This window comes from Zootoca vivipara, chromosome 6, assembly GCF_965207765.1.
Source record: "Zootoca vivipara chromosome 6, rZooViv2.hap1.1, whole genome shotgun sequence".
Lineage (NCBI taxonomy): Eukaryota > Metazoa > Chordata > Lepidosauria > Squamata > Lacertidae > Zootoca > Zootoca vivipara.
In genome coordinates, this window is record NC_142589.1 from 7,768,132 (window position 1) to 7,783,411 (window position 15,280).

The 15,280-nt window shown below is 47.0% G+C and overlaps 1 protein-coding gene across 1 annotated transcript in view; it reads left to right on the top strand.

Moving 5' to 3' along the window:
- Positions 1 to 14,382, top strand: part of WSCD2 (WSC domain sialate O sulfotransferase 2) — a 50,016-nt gene extending 35,634 nt beyond the window's left edge. The window contains exons 6-8 of the mRNA XM_035119701.3: positions 423 to 587; positions 7,939 to 8,139; positions 13,192 to 14,382. Of these exons, the coding sequence (XP_034975592.3) occupies positions 423 to 587; positions 7,939 to 8,139; positions 13,192 to 13,544 (719 nt within the window). The 3' untranslated portion in view covers positions 13,545 to 14,382. The remainder of the gene's footprint in view (positions 1 to 422; positions 588 to 7,938; positions 8,140 to 13,191) is intronic.
- The last annotated feature ends 898 nt before the right edge of the window (positions 14,383 to 15,280 follow it).

Below are 15,280 nucleotides of genomic sequence, written 5' to 3' on the forward strand. Positions count from 1 at the left end.
CGGGAAGCCCCATTCGGAGGTTCTGAACCAGACTGACAACATGTACATAGTACTGACTCTGCACTGTAAATAGCTTTCACTGAACAAAAGCATGAAAAGGCAACGTCGTGAGGAGTCTTTACTCTAGAGTAGCTGCTACCGCGCCTGTGACACATACAACAATATGTTTTTAATTTTATTGTGAAATCACTTCAAGATGCTTTATAGGAAGTGATTTCTGAATGAAAACATAATAAAGAAACCAGCAGAGACAGGCGGGGCCTTTTCGGTGTTGTCCCCTCACTTTTAGGATTCTCTCTCCCAGGAGATGTCCAAGGCTGGCCACCTCATGAGTAACTTGGTGTTTTGTGCACTTTTTCCCTCCCAGTGACTGCAGGATCCCTCCATTCCTAGCTAACGCCTTCATTTTGATCTGCTCACAGATAACCGCTGTATGGACCGGAGATTTTTAACGGCTCGGGCCAAGCAGTTTGTTGCCCTTGCAAGCTTCCCTGGGGCGGGCAATACCTGGGCACGGCACCTCATTGAATTGGCAACAGGTTTCTACACTGGCAGCTACTACTTTGATGGCTCTCTTTATAACAAAGGTGAGAGGGGAGTGCTTGTTTTCTTTTGGAATTTATTGGTGTTTTTAATATAAAAAGAATCAGGAAGGGGGGCTGAAACCCTTTCCTGTAATTAATCCACATCTGCACTATCCACTCGAAACATTATGATAATACTTTAAACAGTCATGCAGTGCCGTCTTAAGCGCCCCTGTCGCCATGGTGCGCCGGATCTCTCCGGCACCCTTCCGCCCCGTTTCCCAGCGCGGTGGGCGGGTGGGCGCCGCGCACAGGTGCGCAGCGGACCGGCGGACCGACCGGCCAGCGGGCGGGCGCAGCTCGCGGCGCCCTCCTGGCGGGCCGGCGCCATGGTGCCCTGCCCCACCGGGGGTCTACGACGAGCCGGCCCTGCAGTCATGGCTTCCCCCAAAGAATGCTGGGAGTTGTCAAGAGGCCTCTGTTTTCCTCCCAGAGCTGCAATTCCCAGAGTAGCTTAACTATCAGTCCCTCTTCCCAGATTACTCTGGGAATTGTAGTTCTTGTAAGGGAAATAAGGGTTTCCTGAGAAATCTCAGCACCCTTAACAGACCACAGCTCCCAGGATTCTTTGGGGGAAGCCATGACTATCTATGGTCTCTTGAACACTCTTGCTGTCAACAAGTTCTTCCTGCTGTTTAGGCGGAATCTCCTTTCTTGTCACTTGAAGCCATTGGTTTGGGTCCTAACCTCTAGAGCAGAAGAAAACAAGTTTGCTCCTTCTCCCAGGGCCGGGAGCCACTGCGAAACAGGCTGACTTCAGACCCTTTTATGTGAATTGCGATCGGTTGCCTGGAAACCAACTGCGATACTCCCCTGGAAGTTCTGCATCGTCAGAGCTTTAAAATATCCATGGTATACAAAGGCAGATCAGTTAACAAGAGGAGTCTTCCTAGGGAACCAGGGGGAGAAACCTCAAGGCCGTCTCAGAATACTGTACCAAAGAAAAGCCCCATTACATCAATCACTCTCCGATATTCTCCCAGGGAGACGAGGAATGTGCAGAGCCTCGACTTAATGATTCAGTCAGGCCCAGCTACATGCAGTTTGTCTGTGACCATAAAACCAGCTAGTAAGAGCAGGGAGCAGGATTAACAGTCTTAAACAGAGAAGTGCAAATTGAGAAGTAAGAATATCTCCAGATCCTGGTGTGAAAGAGGCCAAATGTTTTGGGGAGTGGGGAGCAGTCAATTTAACCTCCCACCCCTGGTATGTTTCTGTCAGGACTCCATTTTAAATGTCTGGGGTGGTAGTGGGGAGAAGCAGCATCAAATTCCCAGTCAGATTTATAATTACTTCTAATGCACATAATGTTGGACAGAGAGGTTTGGAAGAGGGATGCCTGTTCTCCAGTAGCAGAGTTAAGCACAATGGTGATCACTCCAAGCATTTTAAAACTTGGTTAGGTTTGCATCCACCTCATCCACCTTAGAACAAACACTCCGCATCAAAATACTTAGGCTAGAATAAATCACAGGTGCTTAGCATCTGTGTTTCCAGATGTGTTACTTGGTTTCCAGAAGTTCCAGCAAACAAATCTCCATCCATTGACAGTAAAATGAAAATAAAATAAAAAAGGTTCGAAATGACTTAAAAAGAAAAGTACTTGGTTTCCTTACAAAAAGGATCATGCAATCTTTGGGTTAGCAAAGATGCAGGTTGTAAAATCTTCCTTTTATATACCATTTGACGGTTAAAAAGAACAATACCTCAAAGTGGTTTACAAAAAGGGTAAAACAATAAAATTATCAGGAAAACAATAAATAACAACTTTTTAAAACCTACAAATAATAATCAGAACCATGATAACCCAAAACCCGATTTAAACGCACACCAGCTTTTTACATATCTGGGTAGGCCTATTTGAACAAAAACGTTTTAAGCAGATTCATAGTTCTCTCATGTAGCCTTATCAGCTACTAAGGGTCCTTTAAGTTGTGCCCAGGCAGGGACAGAGACAGCCAATAATGACACCGGGGGTTGAATCCAGAGAAAGAGTTTAATTCTTAAATTTAAGAGACTCTCGGTGATCAAGCTTCACGACAAGAGTAAAGAAACACAAATTTGCAAAGCTTCTTATACACTTCTTGGGCTCCTTTCCCCCTCCTCTGTAAATGTGCGCATGCAAGGGGGTCACAGGTTACAAATCCATATTAGGAAAATCCGTATCCTGTTCTTCTCATAAACACAAAGGGGGTCACAAGTACATATAAGAAAGATCCGTGTCCGGTCCTGTGCATAAACACATGCTGACTCAGCCTTGAGTAAGACTATGTGTCAAGCATAGCAGCTTCCAGCGTCAAGCTCACCCGCTGATATGGCTTTCTCTGTGTTCCAGACAAGGCCAGCTTATTCGACCTTGATAGGAAGCTGTCTCACTTACATTACACTTTGGCACACAGAGAGAGGCAAAGAAAAAGCATTTTGAGCAAGACATCCCAGGGATGTTGGGGGGGGGGGCTAAGCCACACAATCAGAATTATACAATGCAACTATATGATCAGATTTAGCTCAATAATACAATTGGCAAACCCCTCCCTTCACTCCCTCTCCATTTTATCCTCATAACAACCCTGAGAGGTATGTTAGCTGAACAGACCAAACTCACTCAGTGAGCTTCAAAGCTGGGTTGGGTGGTCCATGACATCATAGCAGCAGCACCAATGGCTGGAGATCGTCATGAGAGAGAAGGGTCAGGTGACAGCTTTCGGCTTCAGTTCATAGCTGTCAAGTTTTCCCTTTTCTCGCTAGGAAGCCTATTCAGCATAAGGGAATTTTCCTTTAAAAAATGGGAGAACTTGACAGCTATGCTTCAGTTGTGAGGGGAGAGAGAGAGAGAGAGAGAGAGAGAGAGAGAGATATGAGTTGGGTTTTCCTAAGACTCCTCCAGCTCAGTCATAATCCTATGACAAAGCTGGTCATTTCACCCCAAGTCTTCCTATTGTTTGAGAAGACTCCCTGGCACAGCAGTACAGTAAATCTCTCCTACACACAGGCACTCTGCTTGTTTGGGCAAGAAAGAAATCTATTACAAATGGGGCTTTCTCCAGAGCAAATACTGCAGCTCAAAGCTTTTTGGAATAATGGAGCACATTTCTCTGTCTTGCGTGGAGATGTGTGATTGTATGCTTTGGGTTGGATCATCATCTTTCTCCTTGCCCTCGCTGATTCAGAGGCCATCTATCTTTCCATTCCTGTGGGAAATTATTTATGGAGTTAATATTTCATGGGCAACAAGCTCATCCTTTACTTCTCCCCCTAAGGCGGTTTAAGGGACAGGGACAAGGCAGCCCATGGGAATGAAAGGTTGGCAGATGAAATTCCACACTGTAACAAGGAAGGTTACCATTCTATTCTGTCTCAGGCACACCACACCTGGAGCCCTGTTTCCAGTTCTGGTCACCCCAGTTTAAGGAGGACCAGCTGGAATGTGTACGGAGGAGGGCAACCAAGATGATGAAGAGTCTGGAAACCAAGCCATATGAGGAATGTTCGAGGGAGTGGGAGATGTTTAGGCTGGAAAAGAGGAGACTGCGAGGAGATATGAGAGCCATCTTCAAATATCTGAAGGGCAGTCACATGGAAGACAGAGCAAGCTTGTTTTCTCCTGCCCCAGAGGGTGACACCTGAACCAATGGATTCAAATGATAAAAAAAGAGATTCCAACTAAACATCAGGGAAAACTTCCTGGTGGTAAGAGCTGTTTGACAGTGGCACATTGTTGTTTAGTCGTTTAGTCGTGTCCGACTCTTCGTGACCCCATGGACCATAGCACGCCAGGCACTCCTGTCTTGCACTGCCTCCCGCAGTTTGGTCAAACTCATGTTCGTAGCTTCGAGAACACTGTCCAACCATCTCATCCTCTGTCATCCCCTTCTCCCAATGCCCTCAATCTTTCCCAACATCAGGGTCTTTTCCAAGGATTCTTCTCTTCTCATGAGGTGGCCAAAGTACTAGAGCCTCAGCTTCAGGATCTGTCCTTCCAGTGAGCACTCAAGGCTGATTTCCTTCAGAATGGATAGGTTTGATCTTCTTGCAGTCCATGGGACTCTCAAGAGTCTAAAGATGATGGACTCACATTTCTTGGAGATTTTGAAGTTGGATGGCCATTTGCTAGGGATTTTTTAGTTGTGATTACTGCATTGCAGGAGATTGGACCAGATGACCCTTGGGGTAATAATAATAATAATAATAATAATAATAATAATAATAATAATAATGGGTTTCCCCAGCCACTCTGGGCAGCTTGCAGCAAATAAAAAAAAGTAAAACAATAGACATTTAAAATTCCCTGATACAGGGTTGCCTTCAGATGTCTTCTAAAAGTCAGATAGTTGTTTATTTCCTTGACGTCTGGTGGGAGGGCGTTCCACAGGGCAGGCGCCACTACCGAGAAGGCCCTCTAGCTGGTTCCCTGCAACCTCGCTTCTCGCCAGAAGGCCCTTGGCGCTGAACCTCAGTGTCTGGGCTGAACGATGGGGATGGAGACACTCCTTCAGGTATCCTGGGCCGAGGCTGTTTAGGGCTTTAAAGGTCAGCACCGACACTTTGAATTGTGCTCGGAAACGTACTGGGAGCAAATAATCCTATGATTCTGTGACATGTACCTGCAAAGTCAGAGGCTATGCTCTGTCATAATGGCTATGTTCCGCCTCCACAGTCAGAGTGGGAACCAAGGGAGAAGAGTGGGCTCTTGTGCTCGGGTCTTGCTTGTTGCTTTCCCCACAGGCATCTGGCTGGCCACTGTGAGAACAGGATGCTGACCTAGATGAGCCACTGGCCTGATCAAGGAGAGCTGCTCTTATTTGCTAACCATCAGTCTTGCGTTACATGCCCCGTGCAGCTCGCTGCCAGCGGGTATTAGAAAACCCAAGAGTTACTTATTCCCGGTGGTAATAAAAGTCATTGTCATGCTACGTGATAGCAGCAATGATGACTCGTAATGAAGCACTGAAATTAATACCTGGCACATATGCAACCCAATCCTATGTATGCCCACTCAGAAGTCAGTCCTATTATGTTCCTTAATTTGGGCTGATTGCACAAGTTTGCAGCCTGTGTGACAACAGCAACAAAGTTTTACAGTTATTTATTTAGAATTAGAATGTATAGCTATTATATTCGTGTATGAGCACTACAGTTACAGCACTTGATATGAGATTAAACCTACGGAATTCACTGCCGCATGATAATTGTGGTGGTCAATCATTATGATTGTTTGCTTTTGCTGGCCAGATATCAGAGATGGTAGCTTACGGTTGTTTATTCTGAGCCAGTCTCCACTTACCTTGCTGGGTCCAATGCATATCTGAGCAATGAGCAAAGCAGCTGCCATGAAACTCTTTTGTGCATGTTCTAACTGGAGGAAGCAAATTACATGTATGTAATGAATATCTTGTATCTCCTGCCATCTGATCTCTCCACGTTGGCTAGAAATAGTAGCCAGCATGGGTTAGTGTCCCAATCTGTCCTTCCTCCCAACATCGCAGAGCTTTGTCAGTCTTTGACTGTGTTGACTGAGAGCCAAGCAGATGGTTTTCAGATGAAATTGTGCTGACAGATGCCCACTGTCTGCTACAAAGGAAACTGGTTACTGGGCCAACTGATGAAGGGATTGCAAAGGGAGTTCTGTCCACCCCTCACTTGAGGGGATGCTCACCAAGGGCTTTGTTTGCCTTAAATGTCACTTGCAGAGAAGCTGGACCCTCGCAAGGAAGCAGATCAATGCAGGGAGGCAGGATGCAGAACATTCCAGGTGTCCAGAGGTGGAGCCTTCAGGACCCTGGAAAGCTCTAGAGAAGCAGAGGTGTTGCCCCAGCAAAGGGAAGGACCAAGCCTTATGAGGAATGACAGAGGGAGTTGGGGAAAAGTTTAGCCTGGAAAAGAGCAGCCTGAGAGGTGACATGATAGCTATCTTTGTAGCCATATCTGAAGGGCTGTCCCAGGGAAGATGGAGCGACTTTGTTTTCTGTTGCTCCAGAGGGTGGGACCCAAACCAATGGGTTCAAATGACCAGAAATGAGATGACAACTAAAATGTTAGGAAGAACTTTGTAAGAGTTGTTTGACAGTGGAATGAACCACTTCAGAGGGGGATGTACTCTCTTTTACTGGAGCTTTTTAAGCAGAGGTTGGATGGCCACCTGTTAGGGATTCTTTAGTTGTGATTCCTGCACTGCCGGGGGGGGGGGTTGGACCAGATGGTCCTTAGGATCCCTTCCAACTCTACAGTTCCATGATTCACCTCAGCCCCAAAGTACCAGATGATGGCTCTCATGTCACCACGCCAGTGTGGTGTGGTGGTTAAGAGCGGTAGACTCGTAATCTGGGGAACCGGGTTCGCGTCTCCGCTCCTCCACATGCAGCTGCTGGGTGACCTTGGGCTAGTCACACTTCTTTGAAGTTTCTCAGCCCCACTCACCTCACGGAGTGTTTGTTGTGGGGGAGGAAGGGAAAGGAGAATGTTAGCCGCTTTGAGACTCCTTCAGGTAGTGATAAAGCAGGATATCAAATCCAAACTCCTCCTCCTCCTCCTCCTCTTCTTCTTCTTCGTCTCTTCTTCTTCTTCTTCTTCTTCTTCTTCTTCTTCTTCTTCTTCTTCTTCTTCTTCTTCTTCTTCTTCTTCTTCTTCTTCTTCTTCTTCTTCTTCTTCTTCTTCTTCTCCTCCTCCTCTTCTCCAGGCTAAACATCCCCAACAGACCATTCCTCTGTTGCTCTGGAATGTGGCATGACACCATCACCTTCTGTTCAGCTACTATGGCATTGGGTGTCCTCTCACCCCCACCCCCAGTTTCTCTCCTTTCTTTAATGAACAAACTGCTATAAACTCCCAAGATGAGTCAATCTGTGGAGACAGACAAAGGGCATTTGACATTAATGGGCAGGATGGTTACGGATGTTGGCTGGTTGGCTCCCGTCAAGTGCTTTTCAAGTGTTGTTCCTCACTTTAAGAATTCTCGCCAGAGCTCCTCTCTCTCTCTGCCTCTCTCTCTCACACACACATGCACATAAACCACCATTTTCTGAGTTACGAAGCCCATTGAAATGTCTTAGCCAGGAAGGCACAATTGAAACAAATCTTTTGGACCCTCACTTCATTCGGCCCTGTTGGGCGGTGGTAAGGGAGAAAAAGATTTGTGTTTCTAAGGAGCCACAAAGATGTCAAGGAGAACGCAGGAAAATCAGCTGATCAGAGATAGCAGAGACAACAATGCTGAGAATCAGGGAATGGACATTTAGAGGGCAAGCTGTTTGTTGGGTCTCATTTCATTCTTTTCTTACTCTTTAGCTTTACTCCATCTTCCCATATTTGTCCCTAGAGCTCATTCTTTGCTCTTCTCCCCCCCCCCATCAAACAGGGTTCAAAGGTGAACGGGACCACTGGCGAAGTGGGAGGACAATCTGCATCAAAACTCACGAGAGCGGGCAGAAGGAAATTGAGGCATTTGATGCCGCCATCTTGCTGATCCGCAACCCCTACAAAGCACTCATGGCTGAATTCAACCGGAAATACGGAGGCCACATTGGGTTTGCTGCTCATGCCCACTGGAAAGGGAAAGGTACTTTCTATCTGCTTATTAAAAGATTATTATTATTTTTAACCTACCTTTTAGGGCACAGCGTCCTCACAGGGTGGCTTGACAAAACTCTCAAAAGCACACAAGTCTGGCTATAGTCACACCACATATGTAAAGCACTATGACAGGCATAGGCAAACTCGGCCCTCTGGATGTTTTGAGACTACAATTCCCATCATCCCTGACCACTGGTCCTGTTAGCTAGGGATGATGGGAGTTGTAGTCCCAAAACATCTGGAGAGCCGACTTTGCCTATGCCTGTACTATGACGTGACTTTAAACAGTCATGGCTTCTTCTCTCAATGAATCCTGGGAAGTGTAGTTTGTTAACAGCACTGGGAGTTGTTAGGAGACTCCTTTATTCCCCTCCCCTCCCAGAGAATTCAATTTCCACACTGGTTTAACAATCATTCTCTGGGATAGATCACCCCCCCCTTATCTTTGTATGCAATTTTGCTTAATCTTTTCATCTTCGCAAGCATTTTTCCACAATATGATGCATTTTTCTATTTCCCCTCCAGTGTTTGCTTTTTAATATATGGAGCGGGGTTCTTTAGAAAACTTCATCACAAAGTGGGGGGGAATGGGACTTTTGAGAGACACCTGTGTTTTAGTTCACCCATTAGACAGAGAAGTGCAGGCATCGTGGTTGTGCATTCAAACTGGGGTGGGATGGGGAGAATTCTGGTTCAGTTTAAATTAAAAGATGAATTTACCTCCTTTGCACTATCTCAGGAACTGAAACATAGCCCATCGTTTGAAATTTGCACTTCTCCGAATCTTGCCATGCAATTTTCCAGCCAAGTATTGTGGACCAAAAAAAATGTAAAAACTGCACTGGGGTAAAATGTTAATTAAAAATGCATGTATTCATGAAAATAACAGACAAGAATGCAATAATTTTGGGGAAATTGTGCTGCAAAAATGTGCACATTAGGCAAAATTGCACACAAATGTGTATTTTTTGGAGAAATTCACACAAAATGCTGACAAATTTTCATTGGGATTTAAAAAATTGTTTTTAAATGATCAACTCCAGCAAAATACATACATACTGTGAGCAGTCAACTCAATCTCAGCCAAGCAGTGTAAGATTCCAGGGGTCTTGGTAGTTAACCAGGGTTTGTGCTTCCTTTGCGAAAAACGAGGCACAGTGGAGACTGTAGTGTCTTTTATGAAATATGGTTTCAGTCTGTATGGCCTCTAGCCCCACCCTTCTTGTCCCCCCGAACCCATAGCTGCCAAGTCCGAGTCGTAAAGATCCGGGATCGGCAGCGCGCGCATGACCGGAAGTTGCGTGACGCAACTTCCGGTGGCACTTTGCCCTTCTATGGGCACCAGAAAATGGTGGCGCCGGCGCCGGAAGTCGCTTCCCCGCATGACCGGAAACACGTAAAAGCGACTTCCGGCGCCGCCATTTTCTGATGCCCATAAAAGGGCAAAGCGCCACCAGAAGTCGCGTCACGCAACTTCCGGTCATGCGCGGAAGCGACTTCCGGCGCCGGCGCCGCCATTTTCTGGTGCACATAGAAGGGCAAAGCGGCACCAGAAAAATGGCCAGGTAACAATTGCATTCTCCTCCACAGTCATAGCTGCCAAGTATCCCGATTTAAGGGAAAATACCGGGATTTTCCGCCAAACGGGAGACCACCGGGAAACGGTAAGAAAAAAGGGGTTTTCCCGGCGGATACGGGATACTTGGCAGCTATGCCCGAACCCCTTGCTAAAACACAACCCAAACCTCATGCAAAAGGGCATTTTTTTTCCTGTGGTGACATCACACCTCCAGTAATCCAGACAACCTCTCCCTCCCAACTCTGCTGTCATCTTTTGCTAACTAACACACAGCTGCCGGGGGGGGGATGGGGGCGGACTCCACCATCTTGTCTGAGACTGACTGTCCCACGTTTTGTCAGGATTATGGCCTGTTCTGTTCTTTGATGGCACCTCTCTCAGCCAATCTCCCGGGGAAGCTGGCTTATTTTTTTAGGGCTTGCTAAATCCTTTGATCAAACCCTGCATTTACTAATTTCAGATATTATGTCTAGAACAGGCATCCCCAAACTGCGGCCCTCCAGATGTTTTGGCCTACAACTCCCATGATCCCTAGCTAAGAGGACCAGTGGTCAGGGATGATGGGAATTGTAGTCCAAAACATCTGGAGGGCCGAAGTTTGGGGGTGCCTGGGCTAGAACTTATGGCAAACCCATAGCAATACCTTAGTCACATATAAGAAGGAAAATTGAGCAGGTACACTGTCAAATAACTGTACCGTTGAATGCATCGCCAAAGTTTCAGCTATCCATGATATAGCCTTAGGGTTTTTGTTTTAGTGGAAGAATGTTGCAGAAATGTGGAGAACTGAAATTTAAGACTAAAAGAAAAATAGAAAGAGCTGCAGTGAGTGGATCCAACTGTCCCTGGTTAAAACACAAACTGAATGAATTCCTGCCCCATGTCTTCACCCTTGCAAGGGAATTTAAATAGATTTCCCCGCAGAACTGCACAAGTTCAGCCAAAAGAAATAAAACCAGACTGGCCTGCGGTGGCAACTCCAGGCTTTAAAAATGCACCTAGTCAGCTTCTTGCTGGGTGCTGTAGCTGTCGATTGTACTACCATGTGGTCAAATGGGCAGATCTTCAATGCCCACCTTAAGTGCCAGGCTGCAACATGACCCTCCTCCCTCCCTTCCGATTAAACTTTTCCTCCTGGCTCCCCCAAGCTAAAATCTATGTGATTTTACTTTATTTTTTTTATAAAAAAAGGTTATGTGTTTTTGTTCCATGGCATTAATTTTATGATATCCCTTGGATCGGTTCCAAAGCAAAGTTTTATGTGATATGATTATGCAAGGTGAATTGTCCCGCTTCTGTTTAATGGAACAGGGAGTCCATTTAATAATTCAGAGGTGGGGGATAAAACACAGTTCAAGAGGATTAATAAGGGATGTGGGGAGGGGAGGGTGGACAAGGTTGTCTTTTCCTCAAGGAGGCGAAGACAAAAAGTTCAAGGGTCCAAACTTTTTTCTGCACTGCAAATGAGGCATTGGACCTGTTACAGTTGCAAACAGAATTCTGGCAGGTTATATCTGGTTCATTATCCATTTTATCACCCGATTTTAATGTGAGGATCAATTAGCAGGAAACCTCAGGGGTAATTGAAAGATTTTCTCTCTTTCTTTTCTAAAGCAAGGGAGCATGTTTAACTGAGCCCAGGACCTGGTGGCTAACGGAGCAGCTTGCTAATGAGATCATATCAATCATCAGCAAAAAGAGCCTAGCCAGGAAATGCTTTTTCTTAGGGAATGATGTGTTTATTTATGGCAACAGAGGTAAGGTAGACATGATGAGATGATCCTCCCAATCAGCCCCTCCCCCCCCCCAAGAGCATTGACTGTATTGGAACCACGTCAGGAGCTGATCTGCCTGGAGCCAATAACTCGTTGCTGCCCTGGTAGTGAGGTTGGAGCAACCCTTGTAAACGGGTTCCCAGGTACACAGAATCAAAGAATGGAAAAGTTGAGATGGATCCCAAGGGTCTTCTAGTCCTGCATTGCAGGAATCACAGCATGAATGACTCCAGCCAACCAGACTGGTTATATAATAATAATAATAATAATAATAATAATAATAATAATAATAATAATTCCCCAGCCACTCTGGACAGCTTCCAACAGAAATATTAAAATACACTAATTTCTTAAAGATTAAAAGCTTCCCCAAACAGGGCTGCCTTCAGATGTCCTCTAAAAGTCTGGTAGTTGTTTTTCTTTTTGACATCTGGTGGGAGGGCGTTCCACAGGGTGGGTGCCACTACCGAGAAGGCCCTCTACCTGGTTCCCTGAAGGCCCTCAGCACTGGACCTCAGTGTCCGGGCAGAGCGATGGAGGTGGAGACGCTCCTTCAGGTATACTGGACCGAGGCCGTTTAGGGCTTTAAAGGTCAGCACCAACACTTTGAATTGTGCTCGGAAACATACTGGGAGCCAATGCAGGTCTTTCAAGACCGGTGTTATGTGGTCTCGGCAGCTGCTCCCAGTCACGAGTCTAGCTGCCACATTCTGGATTAATTGTAGTTTCCGGGTCACCTTCAAAGGTAGCCCCACATAGAGCGCATTGCAGTAGTCCAAGCAGGAGATAACTAGAGCATGCACCACTCTGGCAAGACAGTCTGCAGGCAGGTAGGATCTCAGCCCGCGTACCAGATGGAGTTAATAAACAGCTGCCCTGGATACAGAATTAACCTGTGCCTCCATGGACAGCTGCATCTATATCCAACTTTTTCTCTAAGCAGCTCATCTTCGCTCTGCTTATCCACACTTGAGGAACCTCAGAGCTCCAATATAGTCCTACTTCAGAACATCTCTACAAGAATTCAGACTTCCTTTTTATCATTGGGCTCCTTTATCCAGCTTGCTACCCCAGCTTATGTTCCACCAATCTCCTGTAGGTTTGCCCCAGACTGGGACGGACACACACACACACACACACACACACACACACACACACACAATCAGTCTCTTGTTGCCTTCTTGTTCGTTCAGGTATAAGAGGGCTCTATCCTCTTATTTCTGTTCCCTCCAAACCAATAGACATGGGGCAGGAATTCATTCAGGTTTGTGTTTTAACCAGGGACAAATGAATCTGTTTATTGCAACTCTCTCCATTTTTCTAGCCTTAAATTTCTGCTCTATGTGCAGCTGTTTTAAACTGTTTTCATGGATGATTTGATTGTTTTGTTCCTTTTGGTTTTTTTAATTGTAATATAAATTTTATGGGTGTGGGGTGGGAGAAAGTAATTTTAAAAATCTTGTCAGGAAGCAAAATGTCTCTGGCCTCCCTCCCAACCATACCTTTACAGGTCTGCTCAGAGGCCACCTGCGAACCCTCCTTTCTACCATCAGGAACAAAGGGCATGCTATTTCTAACGTGCGTCTATTGTGGGTCCCCTTTCACTTGGCACCAAATGTGCTCAGAATCCCACCCTGTGCCCTGCTGCTACCGTAATTAACAGGATGCCCCCCCCTTCTTTCAGAATGGCCAGAATTCGTCAAGAACTATGCCCCTTGGTGGGCGACGCACACCCTCGACTGGCTCAAATACGGCAAAAACGTCCTAGTGGTGCATTTCGAGGACCTGAAACAAGACCTCTTCATTCAGCTCAAGAGGATGGTCAGCCTCTTGGGCATCGCAGTCCTCGAAGACCGTCTTCTGTGTGTGGAAGGCCAGAAGGATGGGAACTTCAAGCGATCCGGGCTCAGGAAGTTGGAATACGACCCCTATACCCTTGAGATGAGGAAACTGATCAACGGCTACATCAAAACAGTGGACACGGCCCTGAAACTCAGAAACCTCACGGGGGTACCAGAGGACTATTACCCAAGATGATGGTCGTGTTGGGTAGGGACATCTTTCGGCTGGGAGGAACGGGATCTGCCAAGGCAGGTGCGGCTTGGTTTCACCTGGCGAGTCACTATTTCCACCCAGTGGGTGGCCCTTTATCGGACTTCTGCTGCTCGCTGTTAACGAATCCCCTTGCATGAGCAAAAAGCAGTCAACATCCGCCATTGCCAGTAGAAGATGCCTTGGCAAGCCCGCCCACACAGATCTGTGTTCACTAGGGACCACCATTAACATACGGATGGGAGGGGAGGTTTGCAAAATGAAGCTAGATCTTTGCTGCTGCCGTTTGGAAGAGTATTGTCTCCCCTGCCCCACTTCATAATACGGATCACCTCAGCTCTGTTCCAGCTGGTCGCAGTACCCAGATCTTCCGGGCCGCTGCAGGGGCATCGCTGGGGCCTGATCCAAGCCAGGGCAGTGTTCTGTTCCTGGTCAAAAACCCACAGTCCGTTTGGCTGCCCTGACACTCCTCAGGATTCGGGTCTTTCATTCGTTTGGCTGCCCTGACACTCCTCAAGATTCAGGTCTTTCATTCGGACATGGCTGGCGCTTGTATGCACATCCTGGGTTCCTCTTCTCTGTACACTTGAGCCTGGTTCACATATCTGCACACAAACACCGGGTGTCTATGGCTGGTCTACTCATACAGTACAGTACGGTTGCAGACCTGAGGTGGTTGAGTGGGTTGTACCACTTTAAATTTCAGCTGGAGGATGCCATTTTTTAAAATTCCCTTCCTGCAAGGGGTGGGGGTGGGGATACAACACACAAGTTCCTGATTTGTTGGTGGTTGGTAGTTCAGGGATAAAAGGTCTCCATTCTCTTCCTGCTGTCGACTTCATTTTCTGCTTGTAGGGGAGCGTTCCAAAAAGTGGTACCACCCACCCTGAGCATTCTACCTCCTCATTACAGGAAGCTGCCTAACTCGAAGTCGAATTCTTTGTTAGGTTGAATCTGGGACCTTCTGTGTGCATGGCAGACGCTCTAACAGTGAGCTATGGCCCTTTCCCCACATTCCCAGAGTTCCCTGGAAAGAGGGACGCATCGTTAAACCACTCTGGGAAGTGTAGCTCTGTGAGGAGAATAGAGGTCTCCTCATTCCAGTCCCAGGTGGCGCTGTGGGTTAAACCACAGAGCCTAGGGCTTGCTGATCAGAAGGTCGGCGGTTCGAATCCCCGTGACGGGGTGAGCTCCCGTTGCTCGGTCCCAGCTCCTGCCCACCTAGCAGTTCGAAAGCACATCAAAGTGCAAGTAGATAAATAGGGACCACTCCAAGCGGGAAGGTAAACGGCGTTTCCGTGCGCTGCTCTGGTTGGCCAGAAGCGGCTTTGTCATGCTGGCCACATGACCCGGAAGCTGTCTGCGGACAAACGCCGGCTCCCTCGGCCTATAGAGCGAGATGAGCGCCACAACCCCAGAGTCGGACACGACTGGACCTGATGGTCAGGGGCCCCTTCACCTTTACCTTTACCATTCCAGTCCCACTTAATTACCTGGGCCAGACCTGCAGTTTTGCATGTCAGAATGGGCCATCGCCTTTTATTACATTCACTTTGGGGGCATCAAGGCTTAGTTCACATGCCTCCATATCCAGAGCTGTCCTTGATTATGTTTGGTGTGTGGCAGGTGTGTTGCACCTGTGACCCCTCCAGATGTTGGTGGACAACAGCTCTCATCCTCCTTGGCCATTGGCCATGCTGGCTGGGGTTGAGGAGAATTGT